The 23,051-nt window shown below is 68.6% G+C and overlaps 13 protein-coding genes across 13 annotated transcripts; 7 read left to right on the top strand and 6 right to left on the bottom strand.

The window, feature by feature from the left end:
* Positions 1-94: 94 nt before the first annotated feature.
* Positions 95-2,101, top strand: MICPUCDRAFT_10135 (uncharacterized protein; the record flags this gene model as incomplete). Its single annotated transcript, XM_003058759.1, has 1 exon — positions 95-2,101. A coding segment is annotated over one exon (2,007 nt), but the record flags the coding sequence as incomplete, so codon positions are not given.
* Positions 2,102-2,366: 265 nt separating this feature from the next.
* MICPUCDRAFT_47266 (uncharacterized protein) lies at positions 2,367-5,245 on the bottom strand (the record flags this gene model as incomplete). The annotated part of the gene is made up of 2 exons (XM_003058386.1): positions 5,129-5,245; positions 2,367-4,805 (listed from the first exon to the last, which is right to left on the bottom strand). Exons 1-2 carry the CDS (start codon positions 5,192-5,194, stop codon positions 2,367-2,369), a joined length of 2,505 nt encoding a protein of 834 aa, XP_003058432.1. The 5' UTR covers positions 5,195-5,245.
* A 453-nt stretch (positions 5,246-5,698) lies between these two features.
* MICPUCDRAFT_6795 (uncharacterized protein) lies at positions 5,699-6,406 on the top strand (the record flags this gene model as incomplete). Its single annotated transcript, XM_003058758.1, has 1 exon — positions 5,699-6,406. A coding segment is annotated over one exon (708 nt), but the record flags the coding sequence as incomplete, so codon positions are not given.
* A 49-nt stretch (positions 6,407-6,455) lies between these two features.
* MICPUCDRAFT_68060 (uncharacterized protein) lies at positions 6,456-8,045 on the bottom strand (the record flags this gene model as incomplete). Its single annotated transcript, XM_003058385.1, has 2 exons — positions 6,456-7,075; positions 7,260-8,045. The coding sequence occupies 2 exons, from the start codon at positions 8,043-8,045 to the stop codon at positions 6,524-6,526; spliced, it is 1,338 nt and encodes a 445-aa protein (XP_003058431.1). The 3' UTR covers positions 6,456-6,523.
* A 148-nt stretch (positions 8,046-8,193) lies between these two features.
* MICPUCDRAFT_47265 (uncharacterized protein) lies at positions 8,194-9,310 on the bottom strand. Its single transcript, XM_003058384.1, has 3 exons — positions 9,011-9,310; positions 8,680-8,862; positions 8,194-8,500 (listed from the first exon to the last, which is right to left on the bottom strand). Exons 1-3 carry the CDS (start codon positions 9,275-9,277, stop codon positions 8,366-8,368), a joined length of 585 nt encoding a protein of 194 aa, XP_003058430.1. The 5' UTR covers positions 9,278-9,310; the 3' UTR covers positions 8,194-8,365.
* Positions 9,311-9,794: 484 nt separating this feature from the next.
* On the top strand, positions 9,795-10,181 carry MICPUCDRAFT_17217 (uncharacterized protein; the record flags this gene model as incomplete). The annotated part of the gene is made up of 1 exon (XM_003058757.1): positions 9,795-10,181. The coding sequence occupies one exon, from the start codon at positions 9,795-9,797 to the stop codon at positions 10,179-10,181; it is 387 nt and encodes a 128-aa protein (XP_003058803.1).
* Positions 10,182-10,287: 106 nt separating this feature from the next.
* Positions 10,288-11,340, bottom strand: MICPUCDRAFT_17517 (uncharacterized protein; the record flags this gene model as incomplete). Its single annotated transcript, XM_003058383.1, has 1 exon — positions 10,288-11,340. The coding sequence occupies one exon, from the start codon at positions 11,338-11,340 to the stop codon at positions 10,288-10,290; it is 1,053 nt and encodes a 350-aa protein (XP_003058429.1).
* A 338-nt stretch (positions 11,341-11,678) lies between these two features.
* On the top strand, positions 11,679-13,088 carry MICPUCDRAFT_47263 (uncharacterized protein; the record flags this gene model as incomplete). Its single annotated transcript, XM_003058756.1, has 1 exon — positions 11,679-13,088. One exon carries the CDS (start codon positions 11,679-11,681, stop codon positions 13,086-13,088), a length of 1,410 nt encoding a protein of 469 aa, XP_003058802.1.
* On the bottom strand, positions 13,083-15,184 carry MICPUCDRAFT_57938 (uncharacterized protein; the record flags this gene model as incomplete). The annotated part of the gene is made up of 3 exons (XM_003058382.1): positions 13,083-13,497; positions 13,684-14,343; positions 14,453-15,184. The coding sequence occupies 3 exons, from the start codon at positions 15,182-15,184 to the stop codon at positions 13,234-13,236; spliced, it is 1,656 nt and encodes a 551-aa protein (XP_003058428.1). The 3' UTR covers positions 13,083-13,233.
* A 195-nt stretch (positions 15,185-15,379) lies between these two features.
* On the top strand, positions 15,380-17,437 carry GWD3-B (carbohydrate-binding module family 20 protein; the record flags this gene model as incomplete). Its single annotated transcript, XM_003058755.1, has 1 exon — positions 15,380-17,437. The coding sequence occupies one exon, from the start codon at positions 15,380-15,382 to the stop codon at positions 17,435-17,437; it is 2,058 nt and encodes a 685-aa protein (XP_003058801.1).
* Positions 17,438-17,527: 90 nt separating this feature from the next.
* Positions 17,528-19,880, top strand: PWD3-A (uncharacterized protein; the record flags this gene model as incomplete). Its single annotated transcript, XM_003058754.1, has 2 exons — positions 17,528-18,154; positions 18,347-19,880. The coding sequence occupies 2 exons, from the start codon at positions 17,528-17,530 to the stop codon at positions 19,799-19,801; spliced, it is 2,082 nt and encodes a 693-aa protein (XP_003058800.1). The 3' UTR covers positions 19,802-19,880.
* A 28-nt stretch (positions 19,881-19,908) lies between these two features.
* On the bottom strand, positions 19,909-20,569 carry MICPUCDRAFT_57935 (uncharacterized protein; the record flags this gene model as incomplete). The annotated part of the gene is made up of 2 exons (XM_003058381.1): positions 19,909-20,194; positions 20,280-20,569. The coding sequence occupies 2 exons, from the start codon at positions 20,567-20,569 to the stop codon at positions 19,909-19,911; spliced, it is 576 nt and encodes a 191-aa protein (XP_003058427.1).
* Positions 20,570-20,786: 217 nt separating this feature from the next.
* Positions 20,787-22,692, top strand: MICPUCDRAFT_33435 (uncharacterized protein; the record flags this gene model as incomplete). The annotated part of the gene is made up of 3 exons (XM_003058753.1): positions 20,787-20,858; positions 21,086-22,273; positions 22,456-22,692. Exons 1-3 carry the CDS (start codon positions 20,826-20,828, stop codon positions 22,690-22,692), a joined length of 1,458 nt encoding a protein of 485 aa, XP_003058799.1. The 5' UTR covers positions 20,787-20,825.
* Between the last annotated feature and the right edge of the window lie 359 nt (positions 22,693-23,051).

Genomic DNA, 23,051 nt, shown 5'->3' with positions numbered 1-23,051 from the left:
CCGCGATCCTCCGTCCTGAGGCTCTCCTTCGAACCCACGTGCGCAGGGCCAGTTCGCACGACCCGGGACGGGCGTCTCGATCGACCTCGGCCCGCGACCGATGACGTCGAACAAGGGCGCCGGGTACACGTCCTCCTCGATGGGCGCCGCCGGCGCGTCCGGCGCGGCCGCCGCCGCCGCCGCGCTCGGAGGCGGGAGCGCCTTCCCGGGCGCCGGCGGCCCGCGCGGGCCCGCGCCGCCGCTTCTGAAGCCGGAGGACGACGGCCCGCACGGGAAGATCCGCGCGCTGAACAAGCAGGTGCACGACTTACTGGAGAAGAGCTCCGTGGCGGGGACGAAGGAGGAGGATCCGCAGAAGGCGCTGGAGCTCGCCAAGGAGTGCGCGAAACGCGAGCGGACGCTGTGCCGGACGCGGGAGCAAAACGGCAAGGCGGACGACATCGACTTGGACCTTCAGTACGCGGTGACCTTGAACCTCGCGGATCGGCACGACAAGGCGGGTCAGGACCAGGAGGCGTTGGACCTGTACGCGCAGATCGTGAAGAATAAGAATTACCCGGAGGGAGGGAAGCTGCGCGTGAACATGGGGAAGGTGTATTTCGACCGCGGCGAATTCCCGAGCGCGATCAAGATGTACCGCATGGCGCTGGATCACATCTCGCACGAGCAGAAGGGAGTGCGGTTCAAGGTGATGCGGAACATCGGGATCGCGTTCGTGAAGATGGGGCAGTACGTCGACGCGGCGAGGGCGTTTTCGGACGTGATGAGCGTCGAGCCGGATTTCACCTCCGGGTATAACCTGGTCATCTGCCACTACGCGACGGGGGACAAGGAGAAGATGAAGGAGAGCTTCGTCAAGTTGCTGTCGCTGCGCGCGTTCGAACCCGAGGACGAGGAGGAGGAGGACGACGAGGAGAAGGAGGACGACGACACCGTCGGGGACGAGTTGACGCGATATCTGCGGACGCAACAGCTGGACTGTCATCGAAAGATTCTCGCCGCCGCGAAGCTCATCGGGACGACGATCGGAGGAGGGAGCTTAGAGCGCGGGTACGAGTACCTCGCGGACGAGATGCACAGGTTCGGGTACGCGATCCTCGCGAACGAGCTCGAGATGGAGCTCGCGCTGAGCCACCTGAAGTCGAAGACGCCCGAGGGAATGAAGGAAGGGAAGCGGCGTCTTCTGGAGTTTGAAAAGAAAGAGCACGCGTTGAAAGCGAAAGCGGCGACGAACTTGTCGTGGCTGTACTTCCACGAGGGCGACTACGAGAACGCGCAGAAGTACGCGGATCTCTCCGTCGCGACGGACCGCTACGACGCGCGCGCGCTCGTGAACAAGGGGAACTGTCACTTACAACGCGGCGACCTCGAGGGCGCGCGGGATTTATTCCTGGAAGCCGTCGGCGTCCAGGCGGACTGCCACGAGGCGATTTACAACCTAGGCCTCGCGTACATCAAGCTCGGCGCGTACGAGGACGCGCTCGCGGCGTTCAGGAAAGTCCACGCGATGACCCCGGACAACGCGGAGGTGTTGTATCAGCTCGGGAACGTGTCCGACATGCTCGGCGATTTCCCGGCGGCGATCAAACATCTGGAGATTCTTCACGCGAAGGTGTCCACGGATCCGGGGATCTTGGCGCGCCTCGGCGCGATCCACGCCGCGATCGGGGACGAGGCCAAGGCGTTGCACTACTACCAGGAGTCCCACCGGCTGTACCCGTCGGACATGGACGTCCTGCGGTGGCTCGGGACGTTTTACGTGAAGACTGGGAACTGGGAAAAAGCGCGGGAGCTGTACCAGCTCGCGTGCATGATCAAGCCCAAAGACGTCAAGTACCGCCTGCTCGTCGCGACGTGTCTGCGGAAGGTTGGGAACGTCAACGACGCGCTCGCGGCGTACGAGACGATACACAAGGTGTACCCTGACAACGTCGAGTGCTTGCGTCATCTGTGTCGTTTGTACGGCGACCTCGGGCGGACGAAGGACGTCGACGAGTGCCAGGTGAAGTTGCGCAAGGTTGAGGCGGAGGACGGCGACGGCGGCGTCGGCGGCTTCGCGAACGAGTTGGCGGCGATGGGTGTCGGCGATGGCGCGGCGGGAGAGGGCGGGAGCGGCGCCAACGAGGGACTGGTCTTCTTGGACCCGACGTTGACGGCGTCGCCGGAGGCGAGCCGGCCGTCCCTCGGCGGCGGCGCCGGCGGCGACGACATCGACCTCCCTGGGATGTGATCGCGACGAATCAAATCGATCGATGCGTCGACGCTCGGACGGCGCGGCGCGGCGGTGTTCCTCGCACGTCATTCAACGAGACTCGACGCGAGCGTCGTGTTTTAAGAAATGAATTCTAGCTATGCGGGCGGCCGCGTTATTTCCCCTTCCCCCCCGGCGACGGCCACGCGCGCTGACTCCTGGACGTCAGATCGTTCAGAAGCTTCGAGACGACCATCATCTGCGAGTTGTGCCTCGCCTCCGCGCCGACGCCGCCGCCGGCGCCTCGCACGCGCTCGATCATCACCATCATCGTGTTCTCCGAGAACGTCTCGCGCGTCAGCCTCTGAAGCACCTCGCGAATCCCCTCCGGCATCGACGCGTTGACGACCGCGCCCTCGCCCTCGCCCTCGCCCTCCACGGCGGCTTTCTCCGTGTGCCGCACGCAGTGCGTGAGATCCGCCTCGGACGTCTTCACCCCCGCCGCGCCCGCGCCCGCGCCCGCGCCGGACCTTCCCGCGCCCGCGCGGAGCTTCAGGTCCAGTTTCGACTCGCCCGTCACCCCGCACACGGAGACGGATCGCATCTGATCGACGCCGGCGCCGGTCGCGCTCCCGGTCGGCTTCAACCCGGCGCCGGCTTCAAACTTGGCGGCGTGCGGCGACAGCGCCGCGCCCTTCTCCGACTTGGCGCCGAACGCCGCGCCCGTGCTCGGGGAGACGTCCGACTTGGACGCTCGGCCGAGCAACTCCGCGGGGCTCGACCCGGACGCTTTCGCGCCGCCCGATCGCTTCGCCTCGCGCTTCATCGACGGGTGGTATTTGTTCAGGACGATCGGCGGCGACGGCGACGACGGCGTCGAGACGTCCGCGACGAGCGACGCGTCGCCGTTGTCGATGCTGACCCTTCGCGCGCACTCGGCGATCGTCTCGAGCTCTTCCTGACTCTGCGTTCGCGTCATCTCATCGCTGCGTCGTCGCGTCTCCTCTTCTAAAATCTCCGCGGCGCGGCCGCGTTCGCTCGCGTCCTGGAACGCGCCGACGTTCTCCGAGTTGCGCTGCGAGAGCGACCGCGGGGACACATCCTCCGGCGAGCTGCTCCCTTCGCCGGGCTCGCCGAATCCGGTGAGGACGGACATCTCGTGCTTCGCCGGCCCGCGCGCGGCGTTCATCAGCGCCGCGGCGGCGTCGTTCGTCACGATCACGCCGCCGAGACGCTCCATCGCGACGTGCGTGCCGTTCGCGCGGCGGCGGCGAAGGAACCCGTGCGGCATCAGACGCGCGCATTCTGGTTTCGGCACCGTCCCTTCCTCGCCCGCGGCGTCGCCCCCTCGAATCTCCGGCAAGATCGTCGGGAACAGGTAGCACGCGAAGATCAACGCCCGGACGTCCTCCGCGTCGAGGCTCTCGAACAGAGACGTTCGGAGCACGCGCTCCGCGGAAGAGACGCCGAGCACGTCCGCAGAGTTCCCGCTGCTGTACTTGATGAGCATGTCCTTGGTGCTGACGGCGGTGACGAGAATCTCCCCGGGGGCGAATAAGCCGCTCTCCTGGGCTTTAATCAGGCCGTACTCCAGCGCGGCGACGCCCTCCATCCCGGGCGTCTTCGGGTCGAAGCTCCCGCGGCACGCGGGGTTGACTTTCATCCCGGTGAACGTGCTCTGGTACCCGCCGAGAAACGCGGCGAGCGACGCCGTCGCCGGGTTGCACCGCGCGCGCTCGATGCTCCTTCGCTTCGGCGTCGTCGACGAAGACGGCGCCTTCTCTTTCTCTTTCTCTTTCTCCGCGTCGTCCGCATCTTTCGCCGCCGCCGTCGTCGTCTCCCCCGCGTCGCCCCCCTCGTCGACGCGGAACCCCCTGAGCTCGGACACCAACCGCTCGGTCAAGTCGCCGCTGTCCGCGTCGCTCAGCTCGTCGCTGTAAGCCCCGTCGCTGTCCGCCCCGTCGTGGTCCGACCCCCGCAACACCTCCGACGTCAGCAGCAGCGTCCTCGCGAGCGCCTTGCGGTAATCCGCGAGCTCCTCCTCCGGAAGCGCGGCCAGCCCCTCCTCGCCGTCGCCATCCTTCGCGAGGAGCGCCTCCTCCATGAGCCGGCTGCGCTCCTCCCACTCCAGCCGCTCCGTGGTGAGCCTCGCGAGCTGGCGTCTTCGGCGCGCGTGGCGCCTGCGCGCGACGGACTGCTTGTTAGAGTCGCCGCTGTTGGAGGAGCCGTCGCCGTCGGCGTCGAGATCCGCCGCCGCGCCCTCTTGTTGGTACCGACGCAGCGCCTCCGCGGTGAGGGTCTGGTACGCCGCGCCGGCGTTCGCGTCCGCGGGCGCGCCGGAGATGCCGCCGGGGGGTAAGGGCGGCGGCGCCGGCGGGGGGCGGCCCGCGGGCGGCTGCGGCGAGCGAGGATGATTGCCGTCGTGATTTCTTCCTCCGCCTCCCCCGTTTTGCGGCATGGCCCCCCCCTGAGTGGACATCATGTAGGCGTGCATCGTCCGCTGCAGCTGCTGCATCATCTCGAACTCCGCGTATCCGTTCGGCGCGGGACCTGGCTGACCGTACCCGTACGGCGGGTACCCCGCGGGGTAGCCCATCGACGGATGGTACATCGCCTGCGGGAGGGGGGCAATTGGCGCGGGGGGGGGGAGACGCGTCAGCTCCACGTTTGACGCCGACCGCGGCGCGTTTTTTCCCGACGCGCGAGGTTGAAATCGGCGGATCGCGGCGCGCGACGCGGCCGCGCGCGACGTCGATCTGCGACCGGGCGCGAGATGTCGCCCGCGCGCATCGAGATCGCGTCGATCGCGTCTACGCCGCCGCCGCCGCGAGCGCCCCCGTCGCCGCGAAAAAGGGAAATATCTCCCCCCGCGAACGAGTAACAAAAAGATCACGCGGCGAGCGCGCTTTTTCAACGGAGCTCCGCCGCGGATCGCACCTGCGGGTTCATGCCGCCGTTCATGTACGGCGGCGTCGGCGGCGGAAAACCGCCGTTGTAACTCATCTGCGCGACTTCCGCGCGCGCGTTGGACTTCGTGTCGTCTCGGGCCGCGCGCCGTTCGTTGTGGAAATTAGCCCGCTCCGCGGGGCGAGAAAAAATTACCGAAGAAAGATAGATATTTCATTCCTGCGATCAAGCCCCGGTCAAAGTCGCGAGATTGAACCCTTTCGCCCGCCGTGCGCCCGATCGATCAGCGCGTTCAACTCTTCACGGTCGCGATCGCGCTCGACTTTTCCACCGCCCGCAGATGCGGTGCGGCGACGCCAGATGACCTCGCGCGCGCGCGTCGTCTCCTCGCCGCCGTCCGTCGCGTCGTCCCCCCGCCGTCCGCGCCGCGCCGCCCGCGCCCGCGCCGCCCGCGCCGCTCGCGCCGCCGCCGCGATGCCGTCCGCGCCCGCGAAGACCGAGCTCGCGTACTTCGACGACACGTACCTGGCGAGCTGCTACGCCAAGGTGCTCGCGGTCGAGGCGGTCGAGGCGCGCGACGACGGCGGCGGCGACGGCGGCGGCGACTGCGCGCTCGTGCTGGACCGCACGATCGCGTACCCCGCGGGGGGAGGGCAGCCGTCGGACACCGGCCGCGTCGTCCTCGGCGACGGACGCGCGACGTTCGCGGTCCGCGCGGTGGAGATCTCGAAGGAGGGCGTCGTGCGGCACCTCGGCCGCGTGGAGGGCGCGGACGACGACGAACTCTCGGCGTCGGAAGCTTCCGTCGCCTCCGTCTTCGAGCCCGGCGCGGACGTCGTCGTGCACGTGGACGTCGACCGCCGCGTCCTCCACGCGCGCGTGCACTCCGCGGGGCACCTCCTCGACGTCGCGATGAGCGAGATCGGGCTCGGCCCGGAGTCGGGGCTCGTCCCGGCGAAAGGGCAACATCATGTCGACGGCGCGTACGTGGAGTACTCGGGCAAAATAGACGGTCTGGACAAAGAGAAGCTCGCGCGCGACCTCGCGGCGAAGATGACGGAACTCGTGGAGAGAGGCGGCGCCACGAGCGCGGAGACGATGCCGTACGACGACGCCGCGGCCGCGTGCGGCGGGTCGCTGCCGGCGTACGTCGCGAAGGACTCGACGCCGCGCGTCGTGCGCGTGCCGGCGGCGGCGGCGGGGTGCCCGTGCGGGGGGACGCACGTGAAGGACGTGAGAGAGATCGGGGACGTGGAGATCGTGGGCGTGCGCGTGAAGAAGGGGACGACGCGGGTGTCGTACACGATCGAGGGGATGACAGGGCACCGCGCGGCGTAGGGTGAAGACGGAAGACGTCCGCGTGGATGTTGATATTGTTACAACGCGCGCGACTTCTTCTCTCGCGCAGAACCGACCGCCTCATCCTCACGCGCTCTCGGACCCGCCCGCGTCGTCGCTCTTCTTCCCGTCCGCGTCCTCCGTCCCTTCGACTTCCGCTTCCTCCGTCGCCTCGCCGCCCGGCGCAGAAGCGCTCGAGAACAAGCTCTGCAGCGCGAGTTTCGCGCGCAGACGCGCCTCTTCCTCTTCCAACATCTCCCCGAACACCTCGAGCCGCGCGCCGTGCGTGTCGCACTGCACGAGCAGCGCGAACGGATACAGCGCCGCGCTCACCATCGGCGCGGCCTCTTCCCTGTACTGCGTCTGCAAGCGCGTGAACTCAGCCTTGACGTCCCCCGGCAGCGCGTCGAACTGCACGGCGACCTTGTTCTGCAGCTCCGTCCCTTGCTTGGCGAGGTAGTTTCGCAGGAGCGTCTGGATCTCGTTCGAGAGCTCGCTCTCTTTCGCGCCGATGCGGTTCTGAAGCAGCGACTGCCACAGCCCCGCGAGGCGCCACAGCCCGTCCTCGCCTCTCGACGCGCTCAGCGTGTCGATCAAATTCTCCGTGAACCGAACCGGCTCCTGGAGCTTCGTCTGGTTCTGAGGGTCGTTCCATACAAAGCGATGTCGGGGTGGAGTTCAAAGGCGTCAGGTGGAGTTCAAAGGCGCCGCGGGCGGGGATTGAAAGCGAGGGGTGAGCGGAGAGAAGCGCCGGGAAAAGTCCTTAAGGATAGGCGTTCACCACGCCGACGCGGTCGTATGGGAACCAGTGTATAGAACGCGCCTGAATGATCGTCGCGAATCTCTCCGAGAGGATGCCCTCGCGCGTGCTCAGATCCTCGTCGTCGTCGCCGTCCTCCATCGGCTCCACGACCGCTTTCAGGTACGTGCTTCGATCGCTCGCAGCCTTGTCGTTGATCGTTCGATCGATGCGGACGCGCCCGATCACCTTGTGCGAGCACACGTACTTCACCGCGTCCGCGGTCTGCTCGGAGACTTCCTTGAGGTCCTCGAGGTAAAAGATGGGCGCCACCGCGGCGAGCCGCCCCGACTTTGGGTCGCTCACGGGCACCGCGAACCTCCGGCTGCCGTTGAACAAGATGTCGCTGTACATCTGCCGATACCGCGGCTCGAAGATGTTCAACACGTGGTCCGAGTGCGGCATGTACGCTGTGCTGCCCAGCGGGAACACGGGCATGACCATGACGTCGGGTTGCGCCGCGGGGTCCACCTCCTCGTCCTCCTTGGTCGCGTCCGCGCGCGCGATCCACGAAATCTCGCTCGCGTAGTCGCGCGTCGGGGTCCGCTCGTCGTCGGAGATCGGGCCGGAGGGGCCGTCGGGGCCGCCGGCGAAGACGCGAAACGCCGCGGGGTTCCGCGTCGGGAGCGGGGGGGCGGGGAAGAACCGCGGCGCGCGCGACGCGCTCGTCGCGGGCGCGAGGCGTCGCCACGGCGACGACGACGACGACGACGACGCGCCGTGCGACCCGGAAGAGAGACCGCGGCGCGCGGCGGGGCGCGTCAGCGCGCGCGCGAACGCGACCGGGGTCGCGCGCATCGTGCACGTCATGTTCGAGGGAGCGCGGAGGGGTCGCGAAGACGACGCGGAACCCGGGACGCTCGAAGGGCGCGCGTGCCCGTGTGGCGCCGCGAGGCCGGGGACGACGACGGGACGATGTCGTCGAAAGAGGACGCGCCACGTGGGCCCGGAACACGGTGCGATGAATTCATTCGTTTTTCACCCATCCCTCGGTTTCAACGTTCACCGCGTCCCCTTTCAACTGACCGATGAACTTTGACCCTTTTTTTGTATTGGGTCGAGGTCAACGTCGTCGTCGTCGTCGCCGGCGGCCCGCCGCCGACCGACCGCGGTCGTCGTCGCCTCGCCGCTCAATCCTTCCCCACCCCGCCGCCGCCGCCCCCGACGTTCGAGATGTTACACGTCACGCCTCCCATCCCGTACACGTTCCGACTCGCGCGCAGGCTCATCGCCGCGTCCGCCCAGCTCATGAGTTTCGTCGTCTCCTGAGGGCCGAGGGTCCATACGGAGTTGAAAGGCGGAGTCGAAAGGCGTCAGGGGTGGAGTTGAAAGGCGTCGAGGCGTGTCGGGATTGAAACCGTGAGATGGGCGGAGAGAAACGCCGGGAAGAAAGGAAAGTCCTTAAGAAACGGCGTTCACCACGCGAACGCGGTCGTATGGGAACCAGTGTGTGTATAGAACGCGCCTGCCTCTCGTACGAGCCGCTTCCCATGAGCGTGTACAGGAGCGTCTGCACGTCGTGGTTCTTGGGGAACGTGTACGTGAGGACCGCGTCCGCGGTGCCGGTGGTGGTGACGTAGTACGACTGCAAGCGACCGCCGAGGAGGCCGATGATCTTCGCCGCGGACTGCGATGTGGTGTGCGATCGATTCGGGGAAGGATGAGGGAGTGATGAGATGAAGAAAAAATGTTTGTTAGATCGCGCGGGCGTGACTCGGACGCGGACGGCACCGAAGGGACGCGCTCGGGGATCGCGCGCGCGCGCCGACGCGCACCTTCTCGCGGTCGATGTCGCGGTTCAGCATCGCCTGGACGCCCTTCTCCGAGAACGTCAGCGTCGTCATGTACACCGGGAGCGACTCGTCGAACGCGACCTCCGCCTCGGGGGCGTGGTCGAGCTCTTCCCCTTCCGCGCCCGCGGCCAGGGAGGATTGCGATCTCGTCACGCGGAGGACCGCGACCGGCGCGGAGGACGCGACCGGCGCGAGGACGCCGGCGCGCGCGGCGAGCGCGCGACGCGCGACGGCGCGAAGGACGCTCATCTCGTGTTGGGGGTGGACGTCGCGCGTGTCTCGCGCGTCTTCAGTGCCGCGGTCCCCGGGCGCGCACGCGGGAGGAATAAACACGCTGCGGAGAGAAAAAACTTCACCTCGAACGGCGATGACGTGGCGAAGTCGACGCGCGCGTCTCGCACTCCCCCCCCCCCGCGCGAACGAACGCCGCACGATGCACGCCATCTCCACCCCCGTCGCTCGCGCGACCTCCCGCGCGTCCGCCGCGTCGTGCTCGACGCGCCGCGACCGCGCGGCGCGTCTCGCCCCGCGCGCGTCGCGCGCGGACGCGACCGCGCGCGCCGACGGCGACGACGACGACGCCCACGCGACAAAACGCGCCGAGTCGTCGTCGTCGTCGTCGTCGACGCCCATGCGGCGCCGGCGGCTCATCAACCTCACCGCGGCGACGACCGCGATGGTCGTCGCCTCCCCCGCGCTCGCGGCGGCGTCGGATTTCGCGGACGCGGGCGCGATGGCGATCCTGAACCGCCAGGGCGCGATCGCGATGTCCGACGACGAGTGGCGCGCGAAGCTCGATCCCTTCGCGTACCAAGTGCTCCGCCGCGAGGCGACCGAACGGCCGTTCTCGAGCCCGCTGTATAACGAGAAACGCGCGGGGACGTTCGTGTGCGCGGGGTGCGGGAGCGAGCTGTTCGACATGAGCACGAAGTACGACAGCGGCACGGGGTGGCCGTCGTTCTACGCGCCCATCTCGGCGGACGCGGTGACGGAGGTGCCGGACTACTCGATCGTGTTTCTCCCGCGCACCGAGGTTCGGTGCGCCAAGTGTCAAGGACACCTGGGGCACGTGTTCAACGACGGGCCGAGGGAGACGACGGGGTTGAGGTACTGCATGAACGGCGTCTCGCTCGCGTTCGAGTCCGCGGCGTGAGTGAGAGTGAGAGAGAGAGAGAGAGAGAGAGAGAGAGATGCCGTAGCGCGCAGCGGCGACGAACGTTTGATGAAATGAAGACGACGGGAAGACTCATCACTCGCGCTCACGCGTTCACGATCTCCTCCTCCTCCACCGCCGCCGCCTCCGCTTCCTCTTCCTCTTCGTCGTCTTCGTCCACGGCGACGACGTCTTCCTCCTCATCATCCTCCTCTCCCTTCTTCTTCCCGCTGCTATCGCCGCGCACGATCGCGCACAGGGCGTCATCCACTGTCTCGTGCGAAAACTTGAACCCCCGCCGAAGCGTCTCCCTCGGCTCGACGCGTTGCCCGTCCAACACCACCGTCGCGCCCTCGCCGAGGAGCAATCGCAGCGCTACGCCGGGCACGGGGAGCCAGTTCGGGCGGTTCGTCGCGGCTGAAACGGCTTCGCACAGACCGTTCATCGTCGTCGGCTCCGGCGCGGTGCCGTTCAGCGTGCCCTCGTACTTCTCCGGGTCTTCCAACGCCGCGACGATCAACGCGACGAGGTCGTCGCGGTGGATCCACGAGAAGCGTTGCGACCCGTCTCCGAGAGGACCGCCGCCGTACAGCTGGAAGATGGGCAAGATCTTCCCGAGCGCGCCGCCGCCCTTCTCGAGGACGACGCCGGTGCGCACGATCGTCGTCGGCGTGTCCGCTTTCTTCGCCTCTCGCTCCCACTTCACGCACAGGCGCGCGAGGAAGTCACGCCCGGGCGCGGAGTTCTCGTCGAACGTCTTCGTCTTGGAGGTCCCGTAGTACCCGACGGCGCTGGAAGACACGAGCGTGGGGCGGCGGTCTTTCGGGACAGCGTTTATGCCGTCGACGACGCGCTTGGTCGCGCGTAACCGCGACTCTACGAGCGTTTTCTTATACGCCTCGTTCCACGGGTTCGAGATGGACGCGCCGGCCAGGTTGACGACCCCGGTACACCCGTCGACGGCGTCGAACCATCGCAGGTAGCCATTCGCGGTGTCGTTCGCGTAAAACTTCGCGCCCTTGAGCGCCGCGCCCGGCATCGAGAGCCGCGCGGCGAACGCGTCGCGGGTCAAGACGCGGACGTCGTGCCCGTTCGCCTGGAGCTCGCGCACGAGGGCGCGGCCGACGAAGCCCGTGGCACCGGTGACGGCGACGGTCATCTTCTTCGTACCGTCTTCTGATGACGCCTTCGCGGCGACGACGCGCGTTGTCGCGACGACGCGCGCGGCGCGGCGCGCGGAGGAGGGCGCGCGCGCGCGCAGGGGCGCGGCCGTCGGCGCGCGCGAGGAGAGGCTCGACGCGTGCATCGTGTCGTGCGCGAGGGACGCGCGTTGGGGTGTGGGGGGGGGGGTGGCGGGAGGACGACGGTTCGTTCCAAAACTCGGGCCGCGCGCCACGTGGCCCGCGGACGAACCGCTGCCACCAGATTTCGACGCGACGCGGAGGGCGCGCCACTGCGGCGGGCGCCGACCGCGACCGAGACGCGCGAAGGCGCGCGATGGGAAAGACCGCGCGGTCGATGATGTTCGGGGAGCGCGACGTGGACGCGCTCCTGGAGACGCACGCGGGGCGGATCGCGGCGCTGACGGACGCGCTGCATCTCGCGCGCGCGAAGAGCGAGCACTCCTCCCCGGTCGGCGCGGGGACGCCGTACGATTCGATCTGGGCGCTCAGGTTCGTCCTGTCGCACGACGACGACGCGGAGGCGCTGAGCGCGGCGACGCGCACGCTGAGATGGAGGGAAGAGAACGCGGAGATGCTCGCGGCCGCGGCGAGAGGCGAGACGCTCGAGAGGTTCGCCCCCATGGAGCGGCTCATCGCGGCGGACTATCACGGGAAAACGCTGGACGGCGCGCCGGTGTACATCATCCGCGCGGGGCTCAGTAACACCATGGCGGTGATGGCGGCGAACAAAGAGGACGACGTCGTGGAGTTCATGATGTACAGAAAGGAAATGGGCGCGGTGATGTGCGACGAGCGCACGCGGCGGACGCGGAAGCTCACGAAACTCCTCACGGTGAACGACCTGAACTTCGTCTCCGTCCTCCACGGCACGGACAAGAAGTTCCAGAAAGTCTTGAGCCGCGCGAGCAAGCTCTCCGAAGATTACTACCCGCAGCTGTTGGACCGCGCGGTGCTCATCAACGTGCCGTACGTCTTCAGCGCCATCTGGGGGGTGTTCAAGAATATGCTTAGCGCGAAGACGCGCGCGAAGGTTGCGATATGCCCCGTCTCGGACACGCGCAAGGGCGACGTCCGGAAGTGCCCGTTCGCGAAACTTCTCGACCTCTCGACGATCCCGTCGTTTCTCGCGGGCGAGTGCCGATGCAAAGGCGGCTGCGTCCGCGGCGTCGCGAACGACCAGAAAACCCTCATAGGCGCGATGACCGACGACGGACTGATCGCGCACAACGTCCCCGCGCGAGGGAAGATCGACGTCTTCGCGGAGGTGGACGCGACGGACGCCGTCGCGTGGCGGCTGCTCGTGGAGAAGGGCGGCGTGGAGGTCACCGCGACGCTGAGACCGGCGGGGTGGAGAAAAGGCGACGACGTCTCGAAGTGCACGACGTTGATTCGGAAGTTTAAGCACCGGGACGGGGACGGGACGAAGGAGGACGTGATCGTGTCCCCGGGGAAAGGAACGATCGCGTTCACGTTTAGCAACGCGCACAGCACGTGGAACAGCAAAGACATCAAGTACAGCGTGGACGTCGTCGGGGGCGAATCCGGAGCGGCGAAAGAGGGGGAGAAGGAGACAGAGACGGATCCGACGGATCTGACGGATCTGACTGATCTGACGGAGGACAAGCGCGAATCTCCGGCGGCGGACGCGCTGGGCGAGGACTTGCGCGCGATGCAACTAGAGGCGACGCCGGCGCGAGCGCAGACGGAGGTTCCGAGTCGCTGACGCGTCGCGTCGTTTAAAAATAAATCACGACGAACAAAACGCGTCGGTCGACGCGAACGACCCGACGCGACGGAGGGAGGGTCCCTCCCGTCGTCATCCAGGCCGCACAGGACCTCACCACCCACGATCGCCTCAATCGCCTCACTCACCGCGCCGCCGCCGCCGCCTCGAGCACGACGCTCATCTTGACCTCCTCGACGTCCTTTTCCTCCCCGCCCTCGCCCCGTCGGACGACGAGCTCGATCGCCTCGCCGACTTGGTGCGCCTCCACCGCGGCGACCAAATCGCCCTCCGTGGCGACGCGTCGCCCGTCCGCCATTATGATCAGATCGCCCGCGACGATCCCGCCGAGCCCGCGTCGCGTCGCGCGCAACCCCGCGGCGGCGGCGGCCGACTTCTCCGGCACCGCCTGAGGGCCATTCCATACGAAGCATTGTCGGGGTGGAGTTCAAAGGCGTCAGAAGCGGAGTTGAAAGGCGTCGAGGTCGGGGATTGAAAGCGGGGGGTGGGCGGACACAAGCGCCGGGAAAAGTCCTTAAGGATCGGCGTTCACCACGCCAACGCGGTCGTATGGGAACCAGTGTATAGAACGCACCTGAACCAAGACCCCCTGCGCGCGCACGCCGAGCTGCTTCCCGACGTTGGGATCCGCGGCGACGACGTTGAGGCTCGGCAGCGTCACGCTCCCGTTCGCGATCAGCTGCGGGACGACGCGCATCACGAGGTCGACGGGGATGGCGAATCCGACGCCCGCGCTGACGCCGGTGTTGGTGAAGATGGCGGTGTTGACGCCGACGAGGCGACCGTCGCTGTCGAGCAACGCGCCGCCGCTGTTCCCGGGGTTGATCGCCGCGTCCGTCTGAGGGTGATCGAGGGTCCGTACGAGCGATGATATCGGGGTGGAGTTGAAAGGCGTCAGAAGCGGAGTTGAAAGGCGTCGAGGTGGGTCGAGATTGAAACCGAGGGGTGGGCGGAGAGAGACGACCGCCGGGAAGAAAAGTCCTTGAAGATCGGCGTTCACCGCGCCGACGCGGTCGTACGGGGACCGGCGTAAATACGAACGCGCCTGAATCCCGCCGGATATCAAGCTCCCCGCCTGCGATTGAATCGTGCGGTTCAGGCCGGATATGACCCCGGTCGTGAGCGTGTGATCGAATCCGAACGGGTTCCCGATCGCGAAGACAGCCTGCCCGACGCGCGCGTCCGCCGACGTCCCGACGACGACGGGCGTCACGTATTCTTTCGGCGCGTTCACCTTGGGGCCATTCCATACAAAAATATGATAGTTCATCGGTCAGTTGAAAAGGGACGCGATCAAATGTTTAAACCGGGCGATGGGTGAAAAACTTTTGTACAGAACGCACCTTCAGCACCGCGAGGTCTTTGCTTCGCTCCGCGCCGACGAGCGTCGCCGGGAACGTCTTCGTCCTGCCGTCCGGGCCGAGCATCGTGACCTTCGCCACCTCTCCCACGACCCTTCCCTTGGGCACGGACGCGAGGATGCTCCCTATGACGTGGTAGTTGGTGACGACGTGCCCGTCTCCATCCCACACGATCCCGGTGCCGTTCCCTTCCGGGACGACGACGCCGCTCTTCATCGCTTGTCCGGACAACACCGTGAGGTCGACGACGTTCACGACCGAGCGCGTGCTGCGCTGAAACAGGTTCACGGTTCCTTGCTCGAGCGCGGTGAGCGCGGTGTTCGATCCGAGCGGCGGGGACACCTCCGCGAGCGTCGGACCATGGAGCGCGGTGGAGACGTCCGCGAGCGCGGTCGCGCGCGGAGACGACGCCGCGGAGATGGCGAGGAGGAGCGCGGACGACGACGCGAGCATCGATCGACGCGAGGAGGAGGAGGAGGTGGTGGAGGAGGAGACGGAGGAGGACGCCGACGCGCGCGACGGACCCTCCGATCGGCGGCGAATCTCGTCGTCGTCGTCGGTTCCGCCCACGTCGCGATCGCGATTTCCCGCCTCGCACGTTATTGTTACCCCGCCGACGCCGCGGACGCTCGCGGTTCGGCGGCGGCGCGCGCGCGGCGCGACGCTCGCGCGCGTCGCAGCGAGCGTCGCCCGGGAGCACGTCGTGCTCGTCATCGCCGCCGTTCCGCGCGCGGCGAAGAGTGCGCGACTCGCTCGGCGCGGGAGAATCTCTCAGCTCTTTGAACCGCGATCCGACGCGGCATCGGATACGCGATCCGAGTTTCTGTCTGCGTGATTGCTTTTCCGATCGGCGAATGCGGGGAGGCGACGCGGGCGCACATCGACCCGCGCGGGCGCGAGGACGACAGGATGGCGAGCAGCGCGCCGTCGGCGGCGGCGGCGCGATCGGCCGCCGGCGCGGGGCCGCGGATCGCGCGGCGCGCGCCGCCGGTCACGAGCGACGACGAGGGAATTGTATTAATATCGCATCCGACTCGGCGACGGATAGTGCGCCCTTCTCGAACGGTTCGTCTCCGCGCGCACGGCTCGGACGTCCCGGCGCCGTTCCACCCCGACGAGACCGTCGTCCTCGTGAGCATCCACGCGGAGCTCTCGTACGGGCAGAGAGTCGCGCTCGTCGGGGACACGGACGTGCTCGGGGATTGGACCCCCGAGCGCGCGTTCCTGCTGTCGTGGACCGAGGGCGACATCTGGACGGGGAAAGTGACGCTCCCGGCGCACGCGGACGAGGTGGAGTACAAGCTCATCAAATCGCACCGCGGGGCGAGTGCGCAGGAGTGGGGGAAGTCGTTCGAGTGGGAGGAATACGAGAACCGGTTTTTCCACCTCGGCGAGCTGCGGAGACGCATGGAGGGCGCGCCGTCGGGTGCGATCGCGACCGTCAGCGGCGAGTTCGAGGGAAGGCTGTTCGTGGACACGAAGGATTTGGCGGAGCTGCACGAAGCCGCGGAGGCGAGAACGGCGGCGGCGGAGGACGTGGTCGACGCCGTGGACGGCGGCGGGGACGTCAGCGGGCTGGACGGCGGCGCGTTCTGGTCGAACCCGAACCCAACAAACCCGCCGGCGGCGAACCCGACGGGCGCGGACGACCCGCCGCGGCCGATGCCAAACTTCGTCGCCGAAAAGAAAACTCCGAGCGGCGGGCGGTACGCGTGGTCCGCGCCGGGGAACACCGGGTCGTTCGACGACCACGACGCGGTCGCGAACGTGAGCGACGCGAGCGACAACATCGACGATTACCTCGCCGCGCTGGACGCGTACAGGAGCAGGGTCGGCGGCGGGACCGGTACCGCCGGCGCCGCCGGCGCCGCGTCGACGGGCGCCGGCGCCGCCGCGTCCGTCGCCACGAGAGAACCGGTGGAGTACGTCCCGAGCGCTAGCACCGCCGCGCCGTCGTCGTTTCAGTCGCCGTCGATCGGAACGATGCGGTCGCCCGGTCCCTCGGCGGGTCCCTCGGCGGCGGAGCCCGCGTCCGCGGCGACGCACCCGTCGACGCGCGAGTCCGCGTTCACGTCCACGGGGTCGTCGTTTTACGACACGGACCCCGCGCAGCGGCGGCGACAAACCCACCAGGCGTCGTCCTCCGATCCGGACCCGCCGCGACGGAGCGCGGTCGACCTCAGCGCGCTGCCCGAGGGCGCCGCGCGCCTCGTCGCCGCCGCGGATCCGGTCGCGGCGACGCGCGAGGACAAGCTCCGCGTCGCGGCGGACGTCGTCCAGGCGGGCGTCGAGCTATGCGGCGTCGCTCTGGACGACCCGATGCGAGCCTCCTTCGACGACGACGACGACGACGACGACGACGACGACGACGACGCGTCCTCCGCCTCCTCCTCCTCCCGCTGCCTGAGCACGCTCGGCGTCGCCGCGGCGTACATGTCGTGGGTTCGAGACGACGCGGTGCCGAGCGCGGACGGCGACGCGACGCGGATTCGGTCGCTGACGCGGGAGCTGTTCGTGAACCTCGAGGGCGCGTGCGGAAAAAACGCCATCACGGAGACAGAGCGCGCGATGACGCGCCGGTGCCTCGCCGCGCTGCCGTCCCTGGACGACGCCGTGTCCGACAACGCGAGCGCGCTCGAGCGTCTGCACGCGGCGCGTCCGAGCCTCGACGCGGACGCGAGGGAGTTTGCGGACGAGCTGACGCGCTCGATGAGTCACCTCGCGCGCGTCGCGGAGCCCTCGCCCGGGCGTCGCGGGCTCGCGTCGCCCGAGGGCGAGGCGGTGACGCGCGCGCTGCGCGCGGCGACCGCGGTGCGAGGGCACTTCACCGCGTCGCTCGCGCGGGAGGACCAGAAGGTGAGACTGCTTCCCATACGAACCCGTTCGCGTGGTGAACGCCGTTCCTTAAGGACTTTTCCCGTCGTCACTCTTCACCCGCGCTTCCCTTTCAATAGATTCAACGTTTGACCGGTGAGACGTTCGACTGACCGATCGCTCCAGGGTTGGGAATCGGACGAGGGCGCGACGGCGGCGCGTCGACGGCGTCGCGGCGTCGAGATGGCGTTGGAGGACCTCTCGTTCGTGCTTCTCACCCGCGCGCTGTTCTGCGCCGGTCTCGGCGAAGACGGCGACGCGGACTACGACGGTCGCGGCGGCGGTTCCGTCGCCTTCGAGGCTGACCTCGCGTCGGACGCGGGATCGACGTGGACCGCCGCGTGCGCGGCGGCGGCGCAGGGCTTGCGACACGTCGCGCTGAGCGGATGGCGGCCGATGGAATCGCACGCGGTGGCGCGCGAGCTCGAGCACTGGTGCGACGTCGATCCCCGTGACGGCGGCCCGGTCTCTACACCGGAGCGCGCGATGCGCATGGGCGCGTCGCTCGACCGCGCGCGGCGCCTCGTCGAGGCGCACACCGCCGCGGTGACGCGCGGATTCGGCGACGCGCCGCGCGCGCTCGCCGAGGCGCTCGGCGTCCGCGCGGACGACGGCGGCGACTTCGTGGACGCGTCTGTCAGAGGCGGCGTCCCGTTCCAGCTGTCCAGGCTTCTCGCGCCGATGCTGCGCGCGACCGCGAAGGCGGCGGGGCGCGTGGACCAGTCCAGAAAGTCGATCGTGACGGGCACGGCGACGGGGAAACTCGTGCGATGCGACGCGCTGGAGCCCGGCGCGCTCCTCGGGAGCGAGGTGCGTTCTAAACACTGGTTCCCATACGACCCCGTTCGCGTGGTGAACGCCGATCCTTAAGGACTTTGCCCGGCATATTTCTCCGCCCAGGGTCCCACGGTTTCAATCCCCGACCTCGACGCCTCACAACTCCGCTTCTGACGCCTTTCAACTCCACCCCGACTTCGCTTCGTATGGACCCTCGACCCTCAGCACGACCCCACGATCGTCTTCGTCGCGAAAGCGCTCGGCGACGAGGAGATCACCGCGGCTGGGAGCAAGGTGGTCGGCATCGTCGCCGGACGCGCGCTGCACCCGGAATGCCACCTCGCGATTCGATCGCGACAGGAGGGCGTGCCGCTCACGGCGACGCCGTCGCCCGAGGGCGCGAAGCACGCCGCCGACGCGGTGCGCCAGCTTTTGGGCGAATGGGTGACGCTGAACGTGACGTCCAACGGCGTGCTGCTCGGGCGAGCTTCCCGGGACGACATCTCGCGCGCGAGGGACGCCGCGGTGCGATACGACCGGTCCATACGCGACGACCGCGGCGTGGTGACGCGCGCGGCGCCGAGTGAGAGGGACGGCGGCGCCGCCGCGGTCGTGTCGGTGCGCGCGTTGCGAGACGCGACGACGGAGACGGCGGGCGCGAAAGCCGCCGCCGCGGGCGCGCTGCTACGCGTGGCGGACCGACCGGGGTGCCCGTTCACCGCCCCGGAGGGGTGCGTCGTGCCGTACGGCGCGCTCGAGGCGATCGCGCGGCGCGCGAACGCGGAGGAGGCGCTGAGACGCCACGCCGAGAACGCCGACGACGCCGCGCGCGTCGGCGACGCGCCGCGACTTCGCGCCGCGTGCGACGCCGCGAAAGCGCTGATCGAATCGCTGCCGTTCCCGACGGAGATCGCCGCGACGATCGCCGCGTCGTTCGTCGACGTCGTCGCTCGTCGTCGCGCCGCCGTCGGAGGCGGGGGCGGCGCGTCCGACGTCGACGTCGCGGCGGCGTCGACGCTCGTGGCGCGCGTGTCGTCCAACGTCGACGACCTCGCCGGCACCGCCGGTCGCGGCGTGTACGACGTCGTCGTCGGCGTGCCGGCGTCGTCCCCCGACGCCGTCGCGCGCGCGGTCCTGAAGGTCATGGCGAGCGCGTACTCCGAGACCGCGGTGATCAACCGCCTCGCGTGCGGGCTAGACAGCGCTGATGCGCGCGTCGCCGCGATCGTCTCCGAGACGGCGCCCGCGGCGACCGCGTTCGAGCTCGACACCGGCGGCGTCGCGTCGCCGACGCTCCACGCGGACGTCGTCGTCGGGTTCGGTCACTCGCACGCGCGCGTCGGCGCCGGCGCGCGCGGGTCGCCGTGGCGGCTGCGCGTGGATAAGCGCGACGGGAGCGTGGAGACGTGCGCGTTCGCGTCGCTGAGCACGTCGCTGACGTTGCGCGCGCTCGACGAGAATTGCGGCGGCGGCGCGCGGCTGCGGCGAGAGGCGGCGGATTACAGCAAGCAACCGCTGAGCTTGGACGCGGACGCGCGCGTTGACGCGGGGAGGAAGCTCGCCGCGGTCGGCGTCGCGCTCGAGCACGAGTTCGACGGCGCGGCGCAGATCGTGGAGGGGTGCGTGGACGGCGACGGCGTCGTGTGGGCGGTGCAGAGCAGGAACGCGCCGAGGGAGTGATGAGTAGGAGTGAGTAGGAGCGATCGGACGGATCGGCGGCTCGAGATCGCTTGCTTCATATTATCGAAAACGCAAAAGGAGAGCGCGTCGTCGCGCCGCCCGCGCGCCTACGCCTTCACGAGCTGGTAGCACGCCAAGAACTCGTCCCCGAAGACGACCTCGCCGTTCTCGTCGAGCGCGTACGCCACCCCCGCCTGAAGCTCCTCGCCGTCGATGAACGTCCCGTTCGTGCTCGACAAGTCCACGACGCGCACGGCGTCTTCGCTCACTTCGAGCATCGCGTGCGCGCCGCTGACGGTCGTTCCATACAAAGCGATGTCGGGGTGGAGTTGAAAGGCGTCAGATGGAGTTGAAAGGCGTCGAGGTGTGTCGGGATTGAAAGCGAGGGATGGGCTGAGAGATGCGACGGGCAAAGTCCTTAAGGATCGGCGTTCACCACGCCAACGCGGTCGTATGGGGACCAGTGTATAGAACGCACCTGACGGTCGGGACCGCGATCTCGAGCGACACGGACTCGGAAGCCGCGCGTCCCACGACCATGCGAGGCGAGGTCAGCGGCAGATCGCCCGGCGTCACCACCTCGTCGTCCTCGTCGAGGTGGTCCTTCGTCTTCGGGCCGACGTTCTTCAGGACCCACGCGGCGCGGACGACGACGGCGGATCGATCGCGCGAGGATCGCGAGAGGACGGCTCGAACGCGCGTCGCGCGAGGAGGCGCGATCTTCGCGCGGCTCGAGAGGGCGCGCGCGGACGCGACGCGCGTCGTCATCGCGGCGGACATTCTCGCGACCTAGTTCCACCCTGAATCCTCGCGCGGCGTGAAATGCGCGGCGTGAGCGTGCGGCGTCGCGCGCGTCGCGCGAGTGCGGCGGCAGCGCGCGGGCGGGGAGGAACGAACAACAACCGGTCTTCGTCAGCGTCGACGAACCACGACGCGCGAAAATAAACGCCGAGCCAATCAGCACTCGGCGTCATCTTCGCGCGCCCCGCGACGCGTTCGGATCGCGCGCGGCGTCACGAACGCGATGCCGCGCTTCACGGAGAAGGAGATGCCCGCGGTGCGCCTCGAACCCGCTCGCGACGCGTCGTCCGCGTCGCGCGCGCGCCCGCGTCCCGTCGACGACGCGACGCGCCGCGAATTCATCTCATCTCGACGCTCCCGTCCCCACGGTGCCGACCGCGACCGCGATCTTCGAATAATCGACGCGCGTCGCCCTCGTCGCGCTTCCCTTCCGTCCCCGACGCTCCCCGCCTCGATCCGCGCGCGCGCGTCCACCCCATGCAGGAGGACTGGAGCGACGCGGACGTCTTCGAGAAGAACTTCTACCTCGAGCACCCCGACGTCTCGTCGCGCGACGCCGCCGCGGTAGCGTCGCACCGCGCGAAACACGCCATCGCCGTCTCCGGGCGCGACCCCCCGTCGCCGATCACCACGTTCGAGGAGGCGTCCTTCCCGGACTACGTCCTCTCTGAGCTCCGCGCCGCGGGGTTCCCGACGCCCACGCCGATCCAGTCGCAGGCGTGGCCGACGGTACTGAGCGGGCGCGACGTCGTCGCCGTCGCGGAGACGGGCAGCGGCAAGACGCTGTCGTTTTTGCTCCCCGCCGTCGTCCACGTCAATGCGCAGCCGTACCTGGAGCCGGGCGACGGCCCGATCGCGCTCGTCCTCGCGCCGACGCGCGAGCTCGCGGTGCAGATACAAGCCGAGGCGGCCATCTTCGGCGCGAGCAGCAAGATCAAGAGCGCGTGCGTGTACGGCGGCGCGCCGAAGGGGCCGCAGGTGAGCGCGTTGCGGGACGGCGTCGAGATCTGCGCGGCGACGCCCGGGCGGTTGATCGACTTCATCGAGACGCGCGCGGTGAGCCTGCGACGCGTGACGTACTTCGTGTTAGACGAGGCGGACAGGATGCTAGACATGGGGTTCGAGCCGCAGATTCGGAAGATCAGCGACCGGATACGACCGGACCGGCAGACGTTGCTGTTCACGGCGACGTGGCCGAAGGAAGTGGAGGGCGTCGCGGCGGATTTCTTGCACGACCCCGTCACCGTGCGCGTCGGGGACGCGAGCCTGAAGGCGAACGTGAACATCGCGCAGAGCGTGGACGTGATGGACGAGGACGAGAAGTACGGGAAGTTGGTCTCCCTGCTCGAGCGGCAGTTGGACGGCGGCGGGAAGAGCGCCGAAGACGCCGAATACGCCGCCGCGTCGCCGCGACGGATCATCGTCTTCCTCGCCAGCAAAGCGAAAGTAGACGCGGTCACGCGGCGGCTGCGAACGGACGGCTTCCCCGCGCTGAGCATCCACGGCGATAAGTCGCAGGAAGAGCGCGAGTGGGTCTTGGGCGAGTTTCGCGCGGGGACGTCCCCGGTGATGCTCGCGACGGACGTGGCGGCGCGCGGGTTGGACGTGAAGGACGTCCGATGCGTGATCAACCACGACTTCCCGTCGTCAGGCGCGTCCTATCTCACACTGGTCCCCATACGACCGCGTTGGCGAGGTGAACGCCGTTCCTTAAGGACTTTTCCCGGCCGGCGCATCTCTCCGCGCACCCCTCGCTTTCGATCCCGACACACCTCGATGTCTTTCAACTCCGTCTGACGCCTTTGAACTCCACCCCGACGTTCGCTCGTACGGAACGACCCTCATCAGTCGAGGACTACGTGCATCGCGTCGGGCGGACGGGACGCGCGGGCGCGCGCGGGGAGGCGCACTCGTTCTTCACCTCCGCGGACGCGAGGCACGCGAAGGCGCTGTGCGCGCTGTTGCGCGACGGCGGGTGCGCGGTTCCGGACGCGTTGGCGAGGCACGTGGAGGCGTCGAGTCGGCTCGCGGACGGGCTGTCGCGGGGGTCGCTCGGGGGCGGGGGGAGGGGGGGTGGAGGGGGCACGTAGGCGCGGAGACGGCGCGGCGCGACGCGAGCGCGCGCGGAGAGGAGGACGTGATTTTTTAGGCGCGCGAGGCGCGCGCGGTCGCGACGACGCGCGGCCGCGGCCGCGCGTCTCCGCGAGGTCGGGCTCGGGCACGGTTTCAATAGAAATTTCGTCGTCTGTCGATGAAAACGTTTCGTCATCCACAGCAGTCACCGGAGGAGTTCGCGGGCGCTCGTGCACGACCCGAATGGGCACGTGCCCGAGAGGCTTCACAACTAACTGCGCGCACCTACCGCGGGCGCGCCGGCGTCCGCGACCGGTCCAGTCCGTCGAGCGCGTTCGGACGTCAAGCGCGCGAACGGTGGATACGTCGCGGCGGC

Source organism: Micromonas pusilla, assembly GCF_000151265.4.
Source record: "Micromonas pusilla CCMP1545 genomic scaffold MICPUCscaffold_5, whole genome shotgun sequence".
In the NCBI taxonomy this organism is placed as follows: Eukaryota; Viridiplantae; Chlorophyta; class Mamiellophyceae; order Mamiellales; family Mamiellaceae; genus Micromonas; species Micromonas pusilla.
Note: the sequence above shows the minus strand (reverse complement) of the source record. Positions and strands in the feature narration are given on the sequence as shown.